General features: G+C 35.3%; 1 protein-coding gene across 4 annotated transcripts in view; it reads left to right on the forward strand.

Moving 5' to 3' along the window:
* Nucleotides 1-1033: 1033 nt before the first annotated feature.
* The window catches only part of LOC117328286 (transient receptor potential cation channel subfamily A member 1 homolog), a 32090-nt gene continuing 7014 nt past the window's right edge, over nucleotides 1034-26109 (forward strand). For 3 of the 4 annotated variants that reach the window (XR_004532950.1, XR_004532951.1, XM_033885804.1), the window contains exons 1-21: nucleotides 1034-1110; nucleotides 1720-2011; nucleotides 3672-3849; nucleotides 4383-4483; nucleotides 5385-5582; nucleotides 6032-6250; nucleotides 6443-6732; nucleotides 7605-7788; nucleotides 12928-13035; nucleotides 14516-14604; nucleotides 15138-15284; nucleotides 15738-15849; nucleotides 16296-16432; nucleotides 17888-18009; nucleotides 18220-18381; nucleotides 18700-18797; nucleotides 21092-21264; nucleotides 21509-21635; nucleotides 24421-24552; nucleotides 25434-25634; nucleotides 25919-26107. Coding sequence is in view for 2 of the 4 variants with exons in the window: in XM_033885804.1 (XP_033741695.1) it covers nucleotides 1820-2011; nucleotides 3672-3849; nucleotides 4383-4483; nucleotides 5385-5582; nucleotides 6032-6250; nucleotides 6443-6732; nucleotides 7605-7788; nucleotides 12928-13035; nucleotides 14516-14604; nucleotides 15138-15284; nucleotides 15738-15849; nucleotides 16296-16432; nucleotides 17888-18009; nucleotides 18220-18381; nucleotides 18700-18797; nucleotides 21092-21264; nucleotides 21509-21635; nucleotides 24421-24552; nucleotides 25434-25634; nucleotides 25919-26107 (3159 nt within the window). In the remaining 2 variants the exon portion in view is untranslated. The remainder of the gene's footprint in view (nucleotides 1111-1719; nucleotides 2012-3671; nucleotides 3850-4382; nucleotides 4484-5384; nucleotides 5583-6031; nucleotides 6251-6442; nucleotides 6733-7604; nucleotides 7789-12927; nucleotides 13036-14515; nucleotides 14605-15137; nucleotides 15285-15737; nucleotides 15850-16295; nucleotides 16433-17887; nucleotides 18010-18219; nucleotides 18382-18699; nucleotides 18798-21091; nucleotides 21265-21508; nucleotides 21636-24420; nucleotides 24553-25433; nucleotides 25635-25918; nucleotides 26108-26109) is intronic. The other variant, XM_033885805.1, reaches the window with a different exon arrangement.

Consider the following 26109-nt stretch of genomic DNA (forward strand, 5'->3'; position numbering starts at 1 on the left):
CCAGAATCAGACATCTGTGCACGGATCAAGTTCAAGTCCGGCGCCATGTTATCGTTCATAGACATTCCGTACACGGTGGACCTGTGACAGTGTCCTAAAGTCTATTGGACTTACGTATATGGCTTTTGTTTGGTATACGTCTATATTATATTCGTATGATCGTTATATGTCGTGTAAACTTAGACAATATCTGTAGTGTAACGATCACAGATATATATATATATGGGGCAAAGAAGTAATTCTAACGGTGTATATATATAGCCGTCACGGTTTATGGATCACTTTAACAGTGTATATATATATAGCCTTCACGGTTTATAGATCACGGAGCCCTTTCACGCCCTAATCTACATATACATTTGTCAATATTAGCTTGTTGCCGGGTATGTATATTAGCAGGGTAAACTACATACAGAGTTATTCACGGGGAGTTCACATACATACATGTATGCACGTATATAATAGTAAACGCAATTCACCATACACTGTACCATGCCGGGGTTGTATGACGTAGACAGAACACAGTCCACCATCTAAACCGATGAGTCGTTTGACTCAAGGTAAAAATTAAAGAACTTTAAAGAACTTTAACCATATACTAGCCTAGACTATGTCGAGGTTGTAAGACGAGCTGAGATTGTCTGTCAAGTTTTATGTATTGGAAACTTTTCTTTCGCACACTTTTACTAAGAAAATTTACAATTGTAAGAATTAGGCGTCTTATCTGTGAAATATTATCATTGTACAACCAGAGACATATAGAGCTGGTACAACTAAACACTACTTGCCCTTGTTTTAGTAGGCATATAAATCATTTTTATTTTGGTGAAGAAAATAAGCGACTGTTTCAAAATAAGACGTCTCAAATGACTGAAAACAAATAAATAAGCTAATTAAGCTTTTTATACATTTCAATAAACAAACAAAACACTGACAGAAATTTCGAAATCCTGAAGTTGCGAAAACACCACCGTTTAGCTATACCGTTTAGCTATATATTGCGAAATACTTATTCTAGTTATCTCCCCTTTTGTACTCATCACGTGACTACGGGCACCTGTCGAAAGAGAAATTTTACACTGCAGGGTGTGGAGGGCGACACCCGTCCATGTAAGTACCGGACAGTAAGTGAAATGTCACAGGATCAATTTTAACTATATTTCTGAGCCAAAAAGATATTATAAAATTGCTGCAGACCGTAGCGATACTCTTACATTCCATACATTCCACGGTTGTATTTATCCGGAGTTGTAAACAAACAGGCAAACACAAACAAACCTGAAACCAGTTCTGAAGCTGATCTTTCACCAGTTTTCTTGGTATTTTTGTATTATGATCATCTTATTTAAAGTTAATCAATATATTGAATCATTTCAACTAGTTCCAAATTAAATTGCGTCAACGCTGTGAATGTCGGCGATAGTGTCGTGTATGTTTACATCACCTATTTTGACGGACATTGTACGTAGACAGTTACTATGTAGGACCTTAATTTTGTGTAATGATGATTTGTTCAAGTCGTAAAAGTAAAGCCCAGTACGCACATAATTCTTTAGATTGATGTACAATGTGTTTTAAGTGTTGATATTTAACTGTGTGATGATGTCTAGGTAAAATAATAAAAACACCTCTAAAGGCTTTAGATGTGTTTTTATTATTTTACCTACAGTTTTATAGACAGAAGTAGATGTATAGTGTTTCCATGGTTTTATATTTTAGCAGAAGTCTTGACCACATCTTGCTAAAGTATCCTTTAACACTGACCACCAAGCACCGCTACACTGCCCTCACACTGACGGCGGTCGAACCTCACCCAGGGATGGACCCCACCAACGGTGAAGCCGGTCAATACCGGACTTTACTCAGCGTTGAGCCAACTTCCAACACAGACAAGGGAGTGGTTGAGATGACAGGCTTGCTGTCCAATCCTGCCAGTGAAGGACGGGAAGAACCCATACCTCCCATAAAACGATCTGAAAGTGGTGAACTACTGAATTTCACTCTGCATCAGGTACATTGATTAATTGTTACCTTGCTGGATTGCTAAACTATATCAGCAACATTTCTTCAAATGGCCAATGATAATAATAGTCATCACTGGTAGATCTCTGGGAGCTCGTACAATAGTCACCATCACTGATAGATCTCTGGGAGCTTGTACAATAGTCACCATCACTGATAGATCTCTGGGAGCTTGTACAATAGTCACCATCACTGATAGATCTCTGGGAGCTCGTACAATAGTCACCATCACTGATAGATCTCTGGGAGCTCGTACAATAGTCACCATCACTGATAGATCTCTGGGAGCTCGTACAATAGTCACCATCACTGATAGATCTCTGGGAGCTCGCACTATAGTAACCATCACTGATAGATCTCTGGGAGCTCGTACAATAGTCACCATCACTGATAGATCTCTGGGAGCTCGCACTATAGTAACCATCACTGATAGATCTCTGGGAGCTCGTACAATAGTCACCATCACTGATAGATCTCTGGGAGCTCGCACTATAGTAACCATCACTGATAGATCTCTGGGAGCTCGTACAATAGTAACCATCACTGATAGATCTCTGGGAGCTCGTACAATAGTAACCATCACCGATAGATCTCTGGGAGCTTGTACAATAGTCACCATCACTGATAGATCTCTGAGAGCTCGTACAATAGTCACCATGACTGATAGATCTCTGGGATCTCGTACAATAGTCACCATCACTGATAGATCTCTTGGAGCTCGTACAATAGTAACCATCACCGATAGATTTCTGGGAGCTCGTACAATAGTCACCATCACTGATAGATCTCTGGGAGCTCGTACAATAGTCACCATCATTGATATTTCTCTGGGAGCTTGTACAATAGTCACCATCACTGATAGATCTCTGGGAGCTCGTACAATAGTAACCATCACTGATAGATCACTGGGAGCTCGTACAGTAGTCACTTTAGTTAAAGTTTTACCAGTGCTTTTTCTGAGGGCTTTTTGGGGCTATTAATGAGCTCCATTCCAATTGGAATTATTTCATTTTAAAGCCAAATTCCCAAAATTTTCAGTTTACTCCCGAACAGTTCTTTCCCAATTCACCAATATCCTTTCCAAAATGTGACAAAAAGGCCCCATCCAAAACCAGTGAGAAAAAGCCCTGTTTAGTCACTTTAAGAGTGGAGCTTAGTGCTGTATTTCTTTCCATACTGGTGTGCTATTTTATTCAGTCAGTAATTTCCCGAAACGAAATGCAATTAAATATCACATAAAAACATGCCGATGTAGAGACTACTGTTGGATTATTTTGTGAATTTGTACATCTTAGGTTTATATTTCAAATGTAAAATTGTAAGAAACAGTAATGTGGAACTAGTTGGTACGTGTTGGTCTCAGTGGGTAGAGTAGATCTTTGAGGAGATTTAGTAATGCATAATTGTTTTGTGGTAATAAACTTAATTTTACATCTCATTGTTATCACAAACTTAATTTTACATCTCAGTGTTAACACAAACTTAATTTTACATTTCAGTGTTATCACAAACTTAATTTTACATCTCAATGTTATCACAAACTTAATTTTACATGTCAGTGTTATCACAAACTTAATTTTACATCTCAGTGTTAACACAAACTTAATTTTACATCTCAGTGTTATCACAAACTTAATTTTACATCTCAGTGTGCCAGAAATGGAGATGTGAGAAGTACACAGATCCTCATAAGTCAGATAAAATCTTCGGCCAAAAACACCTTTAAGAAGATCAACGTACGGGATGAGGACAAAATCACTCCACTGCATTATGCTGCCCGCTACAATCACAAGGCAGTAGCCAAACTGCTTGTTGACAATGGCGCAGGTAATTGTCACCTTAATCTTTTTGTATGTGTTTTAACAGAAGAAAACAGATGAAAATTTTGTCGAAAAACATTCCTTGATTTTAACCAAAATTGACCAATGATTAGCTTCACATTATATTTATAATTTGCTAAAATTTTACTCATCTTTTCACATTTAGTTTCTGTCATTTGGACACACGTCCAGTTCCTTTTTCTCTGTATTGTCCTATAATGATAAATAATAATATACAACAGTTATATAGCACACTATCTAATTTGTAATATTACTTAAATGCACTTCACATTACAAAGTATGATAATACATAATATTTCAAGTGTTACACAATGTATAGAACATATATAACATATATTGACTCGCACAGTTAGATGATAATATGTACAGGAGATTTACCAGAGATTCTAAAAAGCAGGCATAAACTTGTCAGTTTTAACATCTTTCTTCACATCAAGGTCTACATTTTACAAGCCAACATATATTGTTTCACTTTACATGGAAAATTTTCCAAATTTTGTATTTTAATATAATTTTCAGACCCCGACTCCAGAGATTCAGAAAACCTGACACCCCTTCATTATGCTGCCCGTTATCGCCGCCAACGACAGAAGACGACAGATACAGATGATGAGGATGATGTAAGTAGTCACAGCAGGCAGTCTGGGCTATTGTTTATAGGTTTGAGTCATTGTATGTTAGTAGGCTATTGTTTATAGGTTTGAGTCATTGTATGTTAGTAGGCTATTGTTTATAGGTTTGAGTCATTGTATGTTAGTAGGCTATTGTTTATAGGTTTGAGTCATTGTATGTTAGTAGGCTATTGTTTATAGGTTTGAGTCATTGTATGTTAGTAGGCTATTGTTTATAGGTTTGAGTCATGTAGGTTAGTAGGCTATTGTTTATAGTTTGAGTCATTTGTATGTTAGTAGGCTATTGTTTATAGGTTTGAGTCATTGTATGTTAGTAGGCTATTGTTTATAGGTTTGAGTCATTGTATGTTAGTAGGCTATTGTTTATAGGTTTGAGTCATTGTATGTTAGTAGGCTATTGTTTATAGGTTTGAGTCATTGTATGTTAGTAGGCTATTGTTTATAGGTTGAGTCATTGTATGTTAGTAGGCTATTGTTTATAGGTTTGAGTCATTGTATGTTAGTAGGCTATTGTTTATAGGTTTGAGTCATTGTATGTTAGTAGGCTATTGTTTATAGGTTTGAGTCATTGTATGTTAGTAGGCTATTGTTTATAGGTTTGAGTCATTGTATGTAAATGGTCCATTGTTAAGAGAAAATTTAAAATTGCCAGGAATGAAGCATTTGCTGGCTATTGTTTTCTGTCCTTTCACATAACTGTGTTAATGTTTTTCTAGCATAAGTCAAAGAGAACTTTTCTCTAGCATTGGCCCTTGAGACTGCTGGACTATGCATGTATATTTAGCCTTTCAAATAGGCCTCTGAACAGCATATGTACATGAATCTTTTGTTGTAGGCCCTAGATCTATATATTGGGTTAGGTAGAGTAACATGTTTTGCTGTTGTCTAGGGCCCAGAACTGCCAGACTCCTCGCCCCAGGATGAAGGTACCCAGGCAGACAACAGTGTTATCAGCTATCTGGTACAAAATGGCGCCGACATCAATAAACAGGATAAGTATGGCCAGACACCTCTTCACTATGCAGCCATGCGAGGTAACGAATTCGCTGCCAAGGAGCTTATGTCTTACAAGGAAATTGACATTGAGGTGAGAACCTTTGGAATTAATGTAAAATAAAATCAAGTACATTCAGTTTGTATTGCATGAAGATAAACCTTATCAACAGGAAAGCTAGCCCTATTGTTGGAATATTCATTGAGGAGGACCCTGGATTTGAATTGGTAGACTTTGTTGATTATGTCACTTGATGAATTGGTAGATTTTGATGATTATGTCACTTGATGAATTGGTAGATTTTGATGATTATGTCACTTGATGAATTGGTAGATTTTGATGATTATGTCACTTGATGAATTGGTAGATTTTGATGATTATGTTACTTGATGAATTGGTAGACTTTGATGATTATGTGACTTTGGATGAATTGGTAGACTTTGTTATTATGTGACTTTGGATGAATTGGTAGACTTGATATTATGTGACTTTGGATGAATTGGTAGACATTGATATTATGTGACTTTGGATGACCTTTGCAGGCTATTGACATGCAGAGCATGACCGCTCTCCATATGGCTGCCACCCACAACCAGGTTGAGATCACCAAACTGCTGATTGATGCAGGTTCACCTCTTCGTTGCTTGGATGATGAAAGCTCAACTCCTCTCCACTGCGCCTGTAGTGAAGGAAACATTGATATTGTCAAACTTCTTTTCGAGGCTGGCACCCAGAGAGATGGTTGGGTTACTGTATCTAATGTAAGTGTGTTTGGTGTGAAGTCTTTAATTGTCAATAAATATGAGTATGATGATTGTATATCACAACCGGTATTGGATTGTCAAGAAAATAGATTTGTATTTTGTATGATCATCAATTATAAAATACTAGTTATCATCACAGATTCCAGAAAACGTTTTACTACATGTGAATGAACAATTTCCTATGTATAGATGGTGACTGACAGAGACTGTGATCAGAGCACATGTCTACACATGGCCGTGGAGAACGGTCACTACGACGTCGTCAAACTCTGTCTGGAGAAACGAGCTGATGTAAATACGCCGGCATCTGACTACATGAATCCCATCCACCTGGCCTCTAAGGCTGGAGATATCAAGTGTGTCAAGCTGCTAGTGGAGCACCATGCCCGCATAGACGCCCTAAATGATGTACAGGCCACGCCCCTCCACATCGCGTGTGCCTTCAACCATGTAGATGTAGTGGAGTATCTTATAGAGAGGTGAGTCTCCTCCAGACTTAATATGGTATCATCAGCATCCACTAGTTATCTTTCTGTACCAGTCTATATTTAGTAACATAGTTATCTCCCTGTACCAGTCTATATAGAGTAACATGAGTTATCCCACTGTACCAGTCTATATTTAGTAACATGAGTTATCCCCCTGTATCAGTCTATATTTAGTAACATAGTTATCCCACTGTACCAGTCTATATTTAGTAACATAGTTATCCCACTGTACCAGTCTATATTTAGTAACATGAGTTATCCCACTGTACCAGTCTATATTTAGTAACATGAGTTATCCCACTGTACCAGTCTATGTTTAGTAACATGAGTTATCCCACTGTACCAGTCTATATTTAGTAACATGAGTTGTCTCCCTGTACCAGTCTAAATATAGTAACATGAGTTATCCCACTGTATCAGTCTATATTTAGTAACATGAGTTATCCCACTGTACTAGTCTAAATATAGTAACATGAGTTATCCCACTGTACCAGTCTATATTTAGTAACATGAGTTATCTCCCTGTACCAGTCTATGTTCAATTACATGAGTTATCTCCCTGTACCTGTCTATATTTAGTAACATGAGTTATCTCCCTGTACCAGTCTATATTTAGTAACATGAGTTATCTCCCTGTACCAGTCTAAATATAGTAGCATGAGTTATCCCACTGTACCAGTCTATATTTAGTAACATGAGTCATCTCCCTGTACCAGTCTATATTTAGTAACATGAGTTATCTCCCTGTACCAGTCTATATTTAGTAACATGAGTTATCTCCCTGTACCAGTCTATATTTAGTAATATGAGTTATCTCCCTGTACCAGTCTATATTTAGTAACATGAATGACCTTCCTATACAGAGGGGCCAATCTGGAGAAGAAAGACAAGGATAATTACACTCCACTGTTGATGGCCGCAGCGTATGGTCACGCAGACATCATCAAACTGCTGCTAAGAAAGCGTGTAGACTATGAAGCCGTGGAGAAGAGTGACAAAACAGCTATTTTTCTGGCTGCAGAGGAGGACAACCTGGATGCTCTCAAGGTATGAAAACAACAAAATCTATATCTTATGGTACCAATCTATAAATCTAGTATAACTAGTATGGTACCAATCTATAAATCTAGTATAACTAATATGGTACCAATCTATAAATCTAGTATAACTAGTATGGTACCTATCTATAAATCTAGTATAACTAGTATGGTACCAATCTATAAATCTAGTATAACTAGTATGGTACCTATCTATCAATCTAGTATAACTAGTATGGTACCAATCTATAAATCTAGTATAACTAGTATGGTACCAATCTATAAATCTAGTATAACTAGTATGGTACCAATCTATAAATCTAGTATAACTAGTATGGTACCAATCTATAAATCTAGTATAACTAGTATGGTACCAATCTATAAATATAGTATAACTAGTATGGTACCAATCTATAAATCTAGTATAACTAGTATGGTACCAATCTATAAATCTAGTATAACTAGTATGGTACCAATCTATAAATCTAGTATAACTAGTATGGTACCAATCTATAAATCTAGTATAACTAGTATGGTACCAATCTAGTGTAACTAGTATGGTACCAATCTATAAATCTAGTATAACTAGTATGGTACCAATCTATAAATCTAGTGTAACTAGTATGGTACCAATCTATAAATCTAGTATAACTAGTATGGTACCAATCTATAAATCTAGTATACCTAGTATGGTACCAATCTATAAATCTAGTATAACTAGTATGGTACCAATCTATAACTCTAGTATAACTAGTATGGTACCAATCTATAAATCTAGTATAACTAGTATGGTACCTATCTATAAATCTAGTATAACTAGTATGGTACCAATCTATAACTCTAGTATAACTAGTATGGTACCAATCTATAAATCTAGTATAACTAGTATGGTACCAATCTATAAATCTAGTATAACTAGTATGGTACCAATCTATAAATCTAGTATAACTAGTATGGTACCAATCTATAAATCTAGTATAACTAGTATGGTACCAATCTATAAATATAGTATAACTAGTATGGTACCAATCAATAAATCTAGTATAACTAGTATGGTACCAATCTATAAATCTAGTATAACTAGTATGGTACCAATCTATAAATCTAGTATAACTAGTATGGTACCAATCTATAAATCTAGTATAACTAGTATGGTACCAATCTAGTGTAACTAGTATGGTACCAATCTATAAATCTAGTATAACTAGTATGGTACCAATCTATAAATCTAGTATAACTAGTATGGTACCAATCTATAAATCTAGTATAACTAGTATGGTACCAATCTATAAATCTAGTATAACTAGTATGGTACCAATCTATAAATCTAGTATAACTAGTGTGGTACCTATCTATAAATCTAGTATAACTAGTGTGGTACCAATCTATAAATCTAGTATAACTAGTATGGTACCAATCTATAAATCTAGTATAACTAGTATGGTACCAATCTATAAATCTAGTATAACTAGTATGGTACCAATCTATAAATCTAGTATAACTAGTATGGTACCAATCTATAAATCTAGTATAACTAGTATGGTACCAATCTATAAATCTAGTATAACTAGTATGGTACCAATCTATAAATCTAGTATAACTAGTATGGTACCAATCTATAAATCTAGTATAACTAGTATGGTACCAATCTATAAATCTAGTATAACTAGTATGGTACCAATCTATAAATCTAGTATAACTAGTATGGTACCAATCTATAAATCTAGTATAACTAGTATGGTACCAATCTATAAATCTAGTGTAACTAGTATGGTACCAATCTATAAATCTAGTATAACTAGTATGGTACCAATCTATAAATCTAGTATAACTAGTATGGTACCAATCTATAAATCTAGTATAACTAGTATGGTACCAATCTATAAATCTAGTATAACTAGTATGGTACCAATCTATAAATCTAGTATAACTAGTGTGGTACCAATCTATAAATCTAGTATAACTAGTATGGTACCAATCTATAAATCTAGTATAACTAGTATGGTACCAATCTATAAATCTAGTATAACTAGTATGGTACCAATCTATAAATCTAGTATAACTAGTATGGTACCAATCTATAAATCTAGTATAACTAGTATGGTACCAATCTATAAATCTAGTATAACTAGTATGGTACCAATCTATAAATCTAGTATAACTAGTATGGTACCAATCTATAAATCTAGTATAACTAGTATGGTACCAATCTATAAATCTAGTATAACTAGTATGGTACCAATCTATAAATCTAGTATAACTAGTATGGTACCAATCTATAAATCTAGTATAACTAGTATGGTACCAATCTATAAATCTAGTATAACTAGTATGGTACCAATCTATAAATCTAGTATAACTAGTATGGTACCTATCTATAAATCTAGTATAACTAGTATGGTACCAATCTATAAATCTAGTATAACTAGTATGGTACCAATCTATAAATCTAGTATAACTAGTATGGTACCAATCTATAAATCTAGTATAACTAGTATGGTACCAATCTATAAATCTAGTATAACTAGTATGGTACCAATCTATAAATCTAGTATAACTAGTATGGTACCAATCTATAAATCTAGTATAACTAGTATGGTACCAATCTATAAATCTAGTATAACTAGTATGGTACCAATCTATAAATCTAGTATAACTAGTATGGTACCAATCTATAAATCTAGTATAACTAGTATGGTACCAATCTATAAATCTAGTATAACTAGTATGGTACCAATCTATAAATCTAGTATAACTAGTATGGTACCAATCTATAAATCTAGTATAACTAGTATGGTACCAATCTATAAATCTAGTATAACTAGTATGGTACCAATCTATAAATCTAGTATAACTAGTATGGTACCAATCTATAAATCTAGTATAACTAGTATGGTACCAATCTATAAATCTAGTATAACTAGTATGGTACCAATCTATAAATCTAGTATAACTAGTATGGTACCAATCTATAAATCTAGTATAACTAGTATGGTACCAATCTATAAATCTAGTATAACTAGTATGGTACCAATCTATAAATCTAGTATAACTAGTATGGTACCAATCTATAAATCTAGTATAACTAGTATGGTACCAATCTATAAATCTAGTATAACTAGTATGGTACCAATCTATAAATCTAGTATAACTAGTATGGTACCAATCTATAAATCTAGTATAACTAGTATGGTACCTATCTATAAATCTAGTATAACTAGTATGGTACCAATCTATAAATCTAGTATAACTAGTATGGTACCAATCTATAAATCTAGTATAACTAGTATGGTACCAATCTATAAATCTAGTATAACTAGTATGGTACCAATCTATAAATCTAGTATAACTAGTATGGTACCAATCTATAAATCTAGTATAACTAGTATGGTACCAATCTATAAATCTAGTATAACTAGTATGGTACCAATCTATAAATCTAGTATAACTAGTATGGTACCAATCTATAAATCTAGTATAACTAGTATGGTACCAATCTATAAATCTAGTATAACTAGTATGGTACCAATCTATAAATCTAGTATAACTAGTATGGTACCAATCTATAAATCTAGTATAACTAGTATGGTACCAATCTATAAATCTAGTATAACTAGTATGGTACCAATCTATAAATCTAGTATAACTAGTATGGTACCAATCTATAAATCTAGTATAACTAGTATGGTACCAATCTATAAATCTAGTATAACTAGTATGGTACCAATCTATAAATCTAGTATAACTAGTATGGTACCAATCTATAAATCTAGTATAACTAGTATGGTACCAATCTATAAATCTAGTATAACTAGTATGGTACCAATCTATAAATCTAGTATAACTAGTATGGTACCAATCTATAAATCTAGTATAACTAGTATGGTACCAATCTATAAATCTAGTATAACTAGTATGGTACCAATCTATAAATCTAGTATAACTAGTATGGTACCTATCTATAAATCTAGTATAACTAGTATGGTACCAATCTATAAATCTAGTATAACTAGTATGGTACCAATCTATAAATCTAGTATAACTAGTATGGTACCAATCTATAAATCTAGTATAACTAGTATGGTACCAATCTATAAATCTAGTATAACTAGTATGGTACCAATCTATAAATCTAGTATAACTAGTATGGTACCAATCTATAAATCTAGTATAACTAGTATGGTACCAATCTATAAATCTAGTATAACTAGTATGGTACCAATCTATAAATCTAGTATAACTAGTATGGTACCAATCTATAAATCTAGTATAACTAGTATGGTACCAATCTATAAATCTAGTATAACTAGTATGGTACCAATCTATAAATCTAGTATAACTAGTATGGTACCAATCTATAAATCTAGTATAACTAGTTGGTACCAATCTATAAATCTAGTATAACTAGTATGGTACCAATCTATAAATCTAGTATAACTAGTGTGGTACCAATCTATAAATCTAGTATAACTAGTATGGTACCAATCTATAAATCTAGTATAACTAGTATGGTACCAATCTATAAATCTAGTATAACTAGTATGGTACCAATCTATAAATCTAGTATAACTAGTATGGTACCAATCTATAAATCTAGTATAACTAGTATGGTACCAATCTATAAATCTAGTATAACTAGTATGGTACCAATCTATAAATCTAGTATAACTAGTATGGTACCAATCTATAAATCTAGTATAACTAGTATGGTACCAATCTATAAATCTAGTATAACTAGTATGGTACCAATCTATAACTCTAGTATAACTAGTATGGTACCTATCTATAATCTAGTATACTGGTACCTATCTATAAATCTAGTATAACTAGTATGGTACCAATCTATAAATCTAGTATAACTAGTATGGTACCAATCTATAACTCATGGGATGGTACACAGCTACACACCTAAACTTGAGGCTGTTCTTTCAACGTAAGATGTCAAATCAGGTTGTGGTGTTCAGTTGGTGACCTCAAGGTGACCTTTATTTGGCTGGCAGTCACTCACTGCTAAGACAAAGCACTTGATTGATTACTCTCCATGAAGCAAGGTTCTCATTGCAACCAAAGAGTCATTTAAATTTTGAGGTTGTGGATAAAACAAATGCAGTTTAGAATAAATGTATGATTCGGTTATTGTCAATTTCAGGCACTTTTAGCTGTTGGGCGTGTGCGCAGACTGGTCAATGTTGGTGACAGATATGATAACACGCCACTCCATATTGGTGCAGAGAAAGGATACCTCAGTATTGTCAAGGTAAATTATAACACGGAAACAAAACATAATCTACCTCAGTATTGTCAAGGTAAATTATCACAGGTAAACCTAATCTGTCTCAGTATTGAGGGTAAATTATCACAAGGAAACCAAATATAATCTACCTCAGTATTGTCAAGGTAAATTATAACAGGTAAAACCTAATCTATCTCAGTATTGTCAAGGTAAATTAAAACAGGTAAAACCTAATCTATCTCAGTATTGTCAAGGTAAATTATCACAAGGAAACCAAATATAATCTACCTCAGTATTGTCAAGGTAAATTATAACAGGTAAAACCTAATCTATCTCAGTGTAATCAAGGTAAATTATCACAGGTAAAACCTAATCTATCTCAGTATTGTCAAGGTAAATAATCACAGGTAAAACCTAATCTATCTCAGTATTGTCAAGGTAAATTATCACAAGGAAACCAAATATAATCTACCTCAGTATTGTCAAGGTAAATTATAACAGGTAAAACCTAATCTATCTCAGTGTAATCAAGGTAAATTATTACAGGTAAAACCTAATCTATCTCAGTATAATCAAGGTAAATTATAACAGGTAAAACCTAATCTATCTCAGTATTGTCAAGGTAAATTATAACAGGTAAAACCTAATCTGTCTCAGTATTGTCAAGGTAAATTATCGCAGGGAAAACCTAATCTATCTCAGTATTTTCAAGGTAAATTATCGCAGGTAAAACCTAATCTATCTCAGTATAATCAAGGTAAATTATCACAGGTAAACTATAGTCAAAGTATACAAGTGACAATGGTTGTTGGAAACATTATTATGTTGAATGTCATCAGAACAAGATATTGTTCATATAATCATTATAATGTAATTAAATAAGTAATGGCACACATCTTGATAATATGTTATATAGTGATAGAAATGGATGTCGACTTGACTGAATTATACTGTTTTTACTGTCTTCTGGAGAACAATGTGATGTTGATATGGATGTTGACCTGCCTGAATTATACTGTTTTTAGTGTCTTCTGGAGAACAATGTAATGTTGATATAGATGTTGACCTGACTGAAGTATACTGTTTTTTTAGTGTCTCCTGGAATACAAGGTGGATGTTGATATGGATGTTGACCTGACTGAATTATACTGTTTTTTTTAGTGTCTCCTGGAATACAAGGTGGATGTTGATATGGATGTTGACCTGACTGAATTATACTGTTTTTTTAGTGTCTCCTGGAATACAAGGTGGATGTTGATATGGATGTTGACCTGACTGAATTATACTGTTTTTTTAGTGTCTCCTGGAATACAAGGTGGATGTTGATATGGATGTTGACCTGACTGAATTATACTGTTTTTTTTAGTGTCTCCTGGAATACAAGGTGGATGTTGATATGGATGTTGACCTGACTGAATTATACTGTTTTTTTGTAGTGTCTTCTGGAGAACAATGTAAGGTTGATATGGATGTTGACCTGACTGAAGTATACTGTTTTTTTTAGTGTCTCCTGGAATACAAGGTGGATGTTGATGCCAAGAATGAGGAGGAACAGACCCCGTTACATTTAGCAGCTAAATCAGGAAGGACCAAGTTAGTCTCATTCTATGTTAAAAAAATCAGTTTGGTCGAAAATGACAGAACAATTTAACATTTTGGGAAAGTAGTAGGGTATAGTAAGGCTCCTGTTAGAATGGACTTATTACAGGACAATGTCAGAATGAACTCTCTCAAAGTAGAGGGGCTTATTACAGGACAAAGAAATATCCTTTGCTAGAATGTTTACTTAAAACTGCAATGGACATGGGTTGGCATGTGTGTTTTGATTAAGTTGAAAATTAGTTATTATTTTTCATCATTTACTTGATTAGTTTGTAAAATAACCTGCCTGTTGACTCTGCTAGTCTTACATATCTACAAAACACACTCAGGTTTTTGACCTCATCAGTATAGAAATTCATATTAATTGATTTATAGATTTTTGGATCTGATTTACTTGTCATCAACTGATAGACCGAATACTAGTGATAAAAGTTTATTGTTTTTTTTTATGAGAAGAAATAGAAATCATTAAAAAGTATGGTTAGGAAAGAGCCCCATAACAATGAAGGTTTGAATTTTTCCAGTATCGTTCGTGAACTAGTTCTGAGGGATCATTCTTCTGTGAATGATGAAGATGAGGACTCCAACACAGCCCTCCACTTGGCAGCAGACTGTGGCCATGCTAAAGTCGCCGGTGTACTCCTTGATAATGGGGCAGATGTGGCCGCAAGGTAAGCTGTTCAATCTTCAGAATGTAGGTGGTGGTAGTTTAGGGTGGAGCTTAACTTAATGTACTGAAATAACATCAATACCACAGATATCACGATATTAAATATATATCTCACACATCAATACAAGAGATATCACGATATTAAATGTATATTTGACACATTAGTACCAGATATCACGATATTAAATATATACCAGAGATATCAAGATATTAAATATATATCTGACATGTTAATACAAGAGATATCACGATATTAAATATATTTACCAGAGATATCACGATATTAAATATATATCTCACACATCAATACCACAGATATCACGATATTAGATATATATCTGACACATTAATACCAGAGATATCAAGATATTAAATATCTAACAATATATGTAAGCTCTTAACTTTGTATTAATGTATTTTGTTATCAATGATTTGTATTACACTTCCACTTTAGGAATTGTAACCTTTGGACCCCACTAGACTCTGCAGCTGCCAAGGGCTGGGTGAAGACCTGTAAAGTTCTGCTTGAAGCGGACGCCCCAATCAATCCCATGGACAAAACCAAGGTAATTACGGAATCAAATCAATTCTAAGGACAAAAAACCAATGTATTTAGGGTTTAAATCAATTCTGTGGACAAATCGAGGTATTTAGGGTTTAAATCAATTCTGTGGACAAATCGAGGTATTTAGGGTTTAAATCAATTCTGTGGACAAATCGAGGTATTTAGGGTTTAAATCAATTCTGTGGACAAATCGAGGTATTTAGGGTTTAAATCAATTCTGTGGACTAATCCAAGTTATTAAGGGTTTAAGTAAATTCTGTGGACAAAACCAAGGTGATTACAGAAAAAAATCAATTCTAAGGACAAAAGCCAAGGTGTTTAGGGTATAAATCAATTCTAAGGACAAAAGCCAAGGTATTTAGGCTTACCGTATAAAATCATTTCTATGGAAAGTTATGAAATGATAGATTAAAATGAAAAGGTTAATACAATGATTGTTGGTTGTAGACAACTCCTCTCCATCTGGCCGCTCGATATGGACATCCGGGTGTGGTGGAGCTTCTCATTAAGTGGAAGGCCAACATCCAACAGAACGACTCGAACAGTGACAACTGCCTGGACTTGGCCATCGATAACAACCATCCGTATGTATTAAACTGTTTACAACAACCATCCGTATGTATCAAACTTTGTGTATAACAACCAGGCCCTGAGAATGTATTAATATTAATTGTTACAGAGATGTGGCCCTGACAATGTATTAATATTAATTGTTACAGAGATGTGGCCCTGACAATGTATTGATATTAATTGTTACAGAGATGTGGCCCTGACAATGTATTGATATTAATTGTTACAGAGATGTGGCCCTGACAATGTATTAATTGTTACAGAGATGTGGCCCTGACAATGTATTAATATTAATTGTTACAGAGATGTGGCCCTGACAATGTATTAATATTAATTGTTACAGAGATGTGGCCCTGACAATGTATTAATATTAATTGTTACAGAGATGTGGCCCTGACAATGTATTAATATTAATTGTTACAGAGATGTGGCCCTGACAATGTATTGATATTAATTGTTACAGAGATGTGGCCCTGACAATGTATTGATATTAATTGTTACAGAGATGTGGCCCTGACAATGTATTGATATTAATTGTTACAGAGATGTGGCCCTGACAATGTATTGATATTAATTGTTACAGAGATGTGGCCCTGACAATGTATTGATATTGTTACAGAGATGTTGCCTTGACAATGTATTGATATTAATTGTTACAGAGATGTGGCCCTGACAATGTATTAATATCAATTGTTACAGAGATGTGGCCCTGACAATGTATTAATTGTTACAGAGATGTGGCCCTGACAATGTATTAATTGTTACAGAGATGTGGCCCTGACAATGTATTAATTGTTACAGAGATGTGGCCCTGACAATGTATTAATATTAATTGTTACAGAGATGTGGCCCTGACAATGTATCAATTGTTACAGAGATGTGGCCCTGACAATGTATTGATATTAATTGTTACAGAGATGTGGCCCTGACAATGTATTAATTGTTACAGAGATGTGGCCCTGACAATGTATTGATATTAATTGTTACAGAGATGTGGCCCTGACAATGTATTGATATTAATTGTTACAGAGATGTGGCCCTGACAATGTATTAATATCAATTGTTACAGAGATGTGGCCCTGACAATGTATTAATACTAATTGTTACAGAGATGTGGCCCTGACAATGTATTGATATTAATTGTTACAGAGATGTGGCCCTGACAATGTATTAATATTAATTGTTACAGAGATGTGGCCCTGACAATGTATTGATATTAATTGTTACAGAGATGTGGCCCTGACAATGTATTGATATTAATTGTTACAGAGATGTGGCCCTGACAATGTATTAATATTAATTGTTACAGAGATGTGGCCCTGACAATGTATTGATATTAATTGTTACAGAGATGTGGCCCTGACAATGTATTGATATTAATTGTTACAGAGATGTGGCCCTGATAATGTATTAATATTAATTGTTACAGAGATGTGGCCCTGACAATGTATTGATATTAATTGTTACAGAGATGTTGCCTTGACTATTATCAACTCAGAAATGTGGGAGGATGCATTAAGAAATGAGACATCAGAACTTGGTACATTTGTGATGAGCACACCTATGAGGAAACTGATCAAGAAAATGCCAGGTGAGTTTTTTTCTCTCTGGAATTGGAAAATAAAGTGAAATCGTTACATTAAATGAAAATGTATTTGTATAATTACTTAGTATATTTTATGTCGCTGAGGTTGTATTTAACAAGCCTTAACATGTATATCTGAGTGTGTGATTCGTGTTACAGATGTCGCTGAGGTTGTATTTAACAAGTGTATATCTGAGTGTGTGATTCGTGTTACAGATGTCGCTGAGGCTGTATTTAACAAGTGTATGACTGACAACAAGAAGAGCTTTGAGCACCCTGACTACAAAGTCACTTTTAACTATGAGTTTCTGGATGATGTTTACTCTCTGGCAACATGGCGGGAGACGGGACCCAGCGAAAGTGGTGGATCTTCTGGCGGTCAGTATAATTCAGCATCATTTATAACCAGAATTCAAAAGATTTACACAGATGTTAATTGTGATGGAATTCGCTTTATTGGACGACTCATTGATAGTATAATACACACTCTGTAGTCCTGAGGGTAAAGGTATGATTAGATGATGGGATTTGCTATAATAGATTATAGAGTGCAATTCTTTCGTGAATTATCTTTATGGAACAGTTTCCAGTGCTTTCTCTCCATCAACAACTGTATTGGAATCCTTTGTAACTTGACTGATATTTACTCTTGAAACACAATTTTAATTATACTAATGATATACCTTAACACCACAGGAAGTGTCTACAATGAGGATTTCACACTGTCCTCCTCAGCCAAACCCTACACCACAGACTCCAGCGAGATGAAAAAGAACCACCCTCTCATGATAATGGTAAGAATCTCTCTTCCCTGGCTATGTCACGGTCACCATAGAGATGATGGCCTCTCCTCCCCGGCTATGTCACGGTCACCATAGAGATGATGGCCAATGGTAGGAATCTCTCCTCCCTGGCTATGTCACGGTCACCATAGAGATGATGGCCTCTCCTCCCTGGCTATGTCACGGTCACCATAGAGATGATGGCCAATGGTAGGAATCTCTCCTCCCTGGCTATGTCACGGTCACCATAGAGATGATGGCCTCTCCTCCCCGGCTATGTCACGGTCACCATAGAGATGATGGCCTCTCCTCCCTGGCTATGTCACGGTCACCATAGAGATGATGGCCTCTCCTCCCCGGCTATGTCACGGTCACTATAGAGATGATGGCCTCTCCTCCCCGGCTATGTCACGGTCACCATAGAGATGATGGCCTCTCCTCCCCGGCTATGTCACGGTCACCATAGAGATGATGGCCAATGGTAGGAATCTCTCCTCCCTGGCTATGTCACGGTCACCATAGAGATGATGGCCTCTCCTCCCTGGCTATGTCACGGTCACCATAGAGATGATGGCCTCTCCTCCCCGGCTATGTCACGGTCACCATAGAGATGATGGCCAATGGTAGGAATCTCTCCTCCCCGGCTATGTCACGGTCACCATAGAGATGATGGCCTCTCCTCCCTGGCTATGTCACGGTCACCATAGAGATGATGGCCTCTCCTCCCTGGCTATGTCACGGTCACCATGGAGATGATGGCCTCTCCTCCCCGGCTATGTCACGGTCACCATAGAGATGATGGCCTCTCCTCCCCGGCTATGTCAGGGTCACCATAGAGATGATGGCCAATGGTAGGAATCTCTCCTCCCTGGCTATGTCACGGTCACCATAGAGATGATGGCCAATGGTAGGAATCTCTCCTCCCTGGCTATGTCACGGTCACCATATATAGAGATGATGGCCTCTCGTCCCTGGCTATGTCACGGTCACCATAGAGATGATGGCCTCTCCTCCCTGGCTATGTCACGGTCACCATAGAGATGATGGCCTTTTCTTAAGGAATTTGTCCCAGACTGGTAACAGGTCCTAAAACTCATAAAAATGAATCAATTTTGGTAAACAATCTGCATTGTTGCATTTAGTGAAATATTCTGTCGTTATATAAGCCCTCTTTACCACAGTCCAAGCAGTTGGAGGAATCATGGATGAACCTAGTCATCTTGTTACACTTTCTGTCAGACATCACTGAAGATGTTTGAGGTCTGTTTTATCAATTACAGGACTTAAAATTTAGGCCTGAAATGCTACTGTACAAATAATAAATCAGTTCAGATGATAATACTTTAATTTTCTCTTGTATTAAAAATCAACAACGTAAAATTCACTCACAATTGCAAGTGATCTCATTTGTGGGTAATATATTGTCCATGTGTTGTCTAGGTGACTGTTGTCTAGGTGACATCTAACCATTTGTGTGTGATATAGTGTCCATGTGTTGTCTAGGTGACATCTAACCATTTGTGTGTGATATATTGTCCATGTGTTGCCTAGGTGACATCTAACCATTTGTGTGTGATATATTGTCCATGTGTTGTCTAGGTGACATCTAACCATTTGTGTGTGATATATTGTCCATGTGTTGTCTAGGTGACTGTTGTCTAGGTGACATCTAACCATTTGTGTGTGATATATTGTCCATGTGTTGTCAATTTGTCCATGTGTTGTCTAGGTGACATCTAACCATTTGTGTGTGATATATTGTCCATGTGTTGTCTAGGTGACATCTAACCATTTGTGTGTGATGTATTGTCTATGTGTTGTCTAGGTGACTGTTGTCTAGGTGACATCTAACCATTTGTGCGTAATATATTGTACATGTGTTGTCTAGGTGACATCTAACCATTTGTGTGTGATATATTGTCCATGTGTTGTCTAGGTGTCATCTAACCATTTGTGTGTGATATATTGTCCATGTGTTGTCTAGGTGACATCTAACCATTTGTGTGTGATGTATTGTCCATGTGTTGTCTAGGTGTCATCTGACCATTTGTGTGTGATATATTGTCCATGTGTTGTCTAGGTGACATATAACCATTTGTGTGTGATATATTGTCCATGTGTTGTCTAGGTGACATCTAACCATTTGTGTGTGATATATTGTCCATGTGTTGTCTAGGTGACATCTAACCATTTGTGTGTGATATATTGTCCATGTGTTGTCTAGGTGACTGTTGTCTAGGTGACATCTAACCATCTGTGTGTGATATATTGTCCATGAGTTGTCAATTTGTCCATGTGTTGTCTAGGTGACATCAAAGCGAGAGGACCTTCTGGCCCATCCACTGGTGACCTCCCTTCTCCGCCACAAATGGAACAGCTTCGGCCGAGTCTTCTACTACATCAATTTCTTTATCTATGCCATTTTCCTGACCTTTCTGACTGGCTACATCTTGTCCAGCAATGCTCCATTTACCTACAGGTATAGTTTGTTATAGTGATACACAAATTATCTCCCCTTCATTACCAGGATAATCAACTCATATACTACTGATATTTATTCTGAAGTAAGCCCACTCCCCCAATATAATTTATAAAGCTTGGTGAATGCTCTTTTTGAACTGCATTTTAGTCAAATAATCATAAAATTAAATATTTTAAAAAGTTTTTTTTTTTTGTGGATAAATAAGGTTGTTACTAGTTCCCTCCCTTCCTTTTACTTACAGTGAGACTGGTAATGTGAGTTGTGAGCTTGTGGCCTCCAGTACCACCCCAGTACATGAACAACACATCTTCGCTAAAATTGGCAAATATGTCATCATAGCTCTGTCAGCTTGGAATCTTCTTCGTGAGGTAAAGCAGCGTTAACACACAAGGTTTACAATGTTTTATACCCCAACCTTGATAAAGACCGTGTATTCATATCAACCTTGATAAAGACTGTGTATTCATATCAATTTTGATGAAGACTGTGTATTCATATCAACCTTGATAAAGACTGTGTATTCATATCAACCTTGATAAAGACCGTGTATTCATATCAACCTTGATAAAGACCGTGTATTCATATCAACCTTGATAAAGACCGTGTATTGTATTCATATTTACCTTGATAAAGAATGTGTATTCATATTTACCTTGATAAAGACCGTGTACTGTATTCATATCAACCTTGATAAAGACCGTGTACTGTATTCATATCAACCTTGATAAAGACCGTGTACTGTATTCATATCAACCTTGATCAAGACTGTGTACTGTATTCATATCAACCTTGATAAAGACCGTGTACTGTATTCATATCAACCTTGATAAAGACCGTGTACTGTATTCATATCAACCTTGATAAAGACCGTGTACTGTATTCATATCAACCTTGATCAAGACTGTGTACTGTATTCATATCAACCTTGATAAAGACCGTGTATTCATATCAACCTTGATAAAGACTGTGTATTCATATCAACCTTGATAAAGACTGTGTATTGTATTCATATCAACCTTGATCAAGACCGTGTATTCATATCAACCTTGATAAAGACTGTGTATTCATATTTACCTTGATAAAGACCGTGTACTGTATTCATATCAACCTTGATAAAGACCGTGTATTCATATTTACCTTGATAAAGACCGTGTACTGTATTCATATCAACCTTGATAAAGACCGTGTATTCATATCAACCTTGATAAAGACTGTGTATTCATATCAACCTTGATAAAGACCGTGTATTCATATCAACCTTGATAAAGACTGTATTCATATCAACCTTGATAAAGACTGTGTATTGTATTCATATCAACCTTGATAAAGACCGTGTATTGTATTCATATCAACCTTGATAAAGACCGTGTATTGTATTCATATCAACCTTGATAAAGACCGTGTATTCATATTTACCTTGATAAAGACTGTGTATTCATATTTACCTTGATAAAGACTGTGTATTCATATTTACCTTGATAAAGACTGTGTATTGTATTCATATCAACCTTGATAAAGACTTTGTATTCATATTTACCTTGATAAAGACTGTGTATTCATATTTACCTTGATAAAGACTGTGTATTCATATTTACCTTGATAAAGGCCGTGTATTCATATTTACCTTGATAAAGACTGTGTATTCATATCAACCTTAATAAAGACTGTGTATTCATATCAACCTTGATAAAGACCGTGTATTCATATCAACCTTGATAAAGACTGTGTATTCATATCAACCTTGATAAAGACTGTGTATTCATATTTACCTTGATAAAGACCGTGTATTCATATCAACCTTGATAAAGACCGTGTATTCATATCAACCTTGATAAAGACCGTGTATTCATATCAACCTTGATAAAGACCGTGTATTCATATTTACCTTGATAAAGACCGTGTATTCATATCAACCTTGATAAAGACCGTGTATTCATATCAACCTTGATAAAGACCGTGTATTCATATCAACCTTGATAAAGACAAGTGTATTGTATTCATATCAACCTTGATAAAGACCGTGTATTCATATCAACCTTGATAAAGACCGTGTATTGTATTCATATCAACCTTGATAAAGACCGTGTATTCATATCAACCTTGATAAAGACAAGTGTATTGTATTCATATTTACCTTGATAAAGACCGTGTATTCATATCAACCTTGATAAAGAACGTGTATTGTATTCATATCAACCTTGATAAAGACTGTGTATTCATATCAACCTTGATAAAGACCGTGTATTCATATCAACCTTGATAAAGACCGTGTATTCATATCAACCTTGATAAAGACTGTGTATTCATATCAACCTTGATAAAGACCGTGCATTCATATTTACCTTGATAAAGACCGTGTACTGTATTCATATCAACCTTGATAAAGACCGTGTATTCATATCAACCTTAATAAAGACTGTGTATTCATATCAACCTTGATAAAGACCGTGTATTCATATTTACCTTGATAAAGACCGTGTATTCATATCAACCTTGATAAAGACCGTGTATTCATATCAACCTTGATAAAGACCGTGTATTCATATCAACCTTGATAAAGACTGTGTATTGTATTCATATCAACCTTGATAAAGACTGTATTCATATCAACCTTGATAAAGACCGTGTATTGTATTCATATCAACCTTGATAAAGACCGTGTATTCATATCAACCTTGATAAAGACTTTGTATTCATATTTACCTTGATAAAGACCGTGTATTCATATCAACCTTGATAAAGAACGTGTATTGTATTCATATCAACCTTGATAAAGACTGTGTATTCATATCAACCTTGATAAAGACCGTGTATTCATATCAACCTTGATAAAGACCGTGTATTCATATCAACCTTGATAAAGACTGTGTATTCATATCAACCTTGATAAAGAACGTGTATTCATATCAACCTTGATAAAGAACGTGTATTCATGTACATTCCCTTGAACCATGGCTATACATATTTGATTCTCTGAACTGTTAGCATTTCCTTTGTTTCATGGATGCGACATGTGGTCAGTTAACCAGAAATAGGACACAAAACAATAGGATACATTGTATAAATGCTGGGTATTAGACAGCCCTGAATTGACTAAGTATTGTTTTATTTGATAGTACGGAATCTAATTTCAACTCATGTTGTGATTTACAGTTGCTACAGATCTATCAGGCTAAGCTCCAGTACCTCGGCTGGGAGAACTTCATTGAATGGCTCACCTACGTGTTTGCTCTCCTGCTTGTAATTGACTTTCAGGAGTGTCAGAGGTCAACAGGATACAGATTTGTGAGTACAGCAAGTTCATTAGATAACACTTGATTCAGTAGTAATTTTTAAAAAAAATGTAGGCTTTTGTATGTTATGTTTAATCCAGGATTGGCAGGGTTCTCTGGAGGCCTTCATGGTTTTACTATCAATAAACAGTTAATATGAACATTGTCCTAAAGGACTGGCAGTGGTCTCTGGAGGCCTTCATGGTTTTAGCTCATCATGGTGTCAATTGTCTATCAACTTCTCCCAAATAATTACTACTGGTCATGAATGACTAAGTGGATCTTGACCAAATTTACTTAGAAGCAATCCTTAGGTGAATGGGAACAGATTCTGTGTAAGCAGTAGGTCTGGCCGTCATGGGGTCTGAGGGGCAGGACCCACTGGGGGAAATATAATGAGTCAGAGATCAATCCTTTATTACTTCTGAATGGCATAATGGCTTTTGAGCAAGTGTATGGAGGAGGATTGGCTGACAAAATGTTGTATAAACGGAGGTCTGTTTCCCTTGGCTGGTGGAGGGGTTAGGGCCAAAAAGAGGAAAAGAGAAATCTTTGTTGTACTGTATGGATAAGGGTATATTGATCAAATTTGGTCTGCAAATGGGTTAACTTATTTAGGCAGAGGCTGGGACTCAATAATGGAAGCTGATTGGTTATCAATGTTGAGTACTTTTTAAATGAATTTACTTTGAATCTTTCAGAACCAGAAAGCTAAATGTTAGTAATAGGAAAATGTTGACTGTAAGACATGGTACTGAGAGGTAAAATGGGAAAAGTATTTGTAATATAATTTTTAAGAGCTTTGCCATAATCACTCAACTATCCAGGTGAGTGATGCATGCCCATTAGGCCTCTTGTTACAATCAATAACCTGTTATGAACTTTGTCCTACAGGACTGGCAGTGGTCTCTGGGTGCCATCGCGATATTCCTAGCATGGATTGACCTGGTTCTGTTCCTTCAGAAGTTCCCACGGTTTGGTATCTATGTTGTCATGTTCAAGGACATCCTCAACACCTTCATCCAGTTCTTCGTCGTCTTCTTCCTCTTCATTGTTGCCTTCGCGCTCGGCTTCTATACCGTACTCCAGAATCAGGTATCAAGTTATGTCATTGTTGTAATGTAATGTTAGAGAAATTCAGCTAAAAAACTGAAGTAATTTTATTATGTTTAACAAAATGGAGGTAATGTAAGATTTGTTACAATTAAAATATCAATAAAAACAAATATATTTGTTATAATCTGGAAGTAAAAACCATCAGTGACTGTAGATGTTGGATAAATAATTAATGGTAAAGTTTTATTCCTTTTACATGATCATATATGTGTTAAATCTACATATCATGACAGCTGTATCTGTGTAAACACCCACCTTTACAGGTACCCTTCAAGACCTTTGGTCAGGCTCTAGTGAAGACCTCTGTGATGATGATTGGTGAATTTGAGTTTGATGGCATCTTTAATGGAAACCACGCGGACCACACGGAGAAGGTTTACCAAGAGACTGTCACGTACATCTTGTTTGTGGTATTCATGATTATCATGTCTATCATCATCATGAACTTACTGGT

Source organism: Pecten maximus, chromosome 5, assembly GCF_902652985.1.
Source record: "Pecten maximus chromosome 5, xPecMax1.1, whole genome shotgun sequence".
In the NCBI taxonomy this organism is placed as follows: Eukaryota; Metazoa; Mollusca; class Bivalvia; order Pectinida; family Pectinidae; genus Pecten; species Pecten maximus.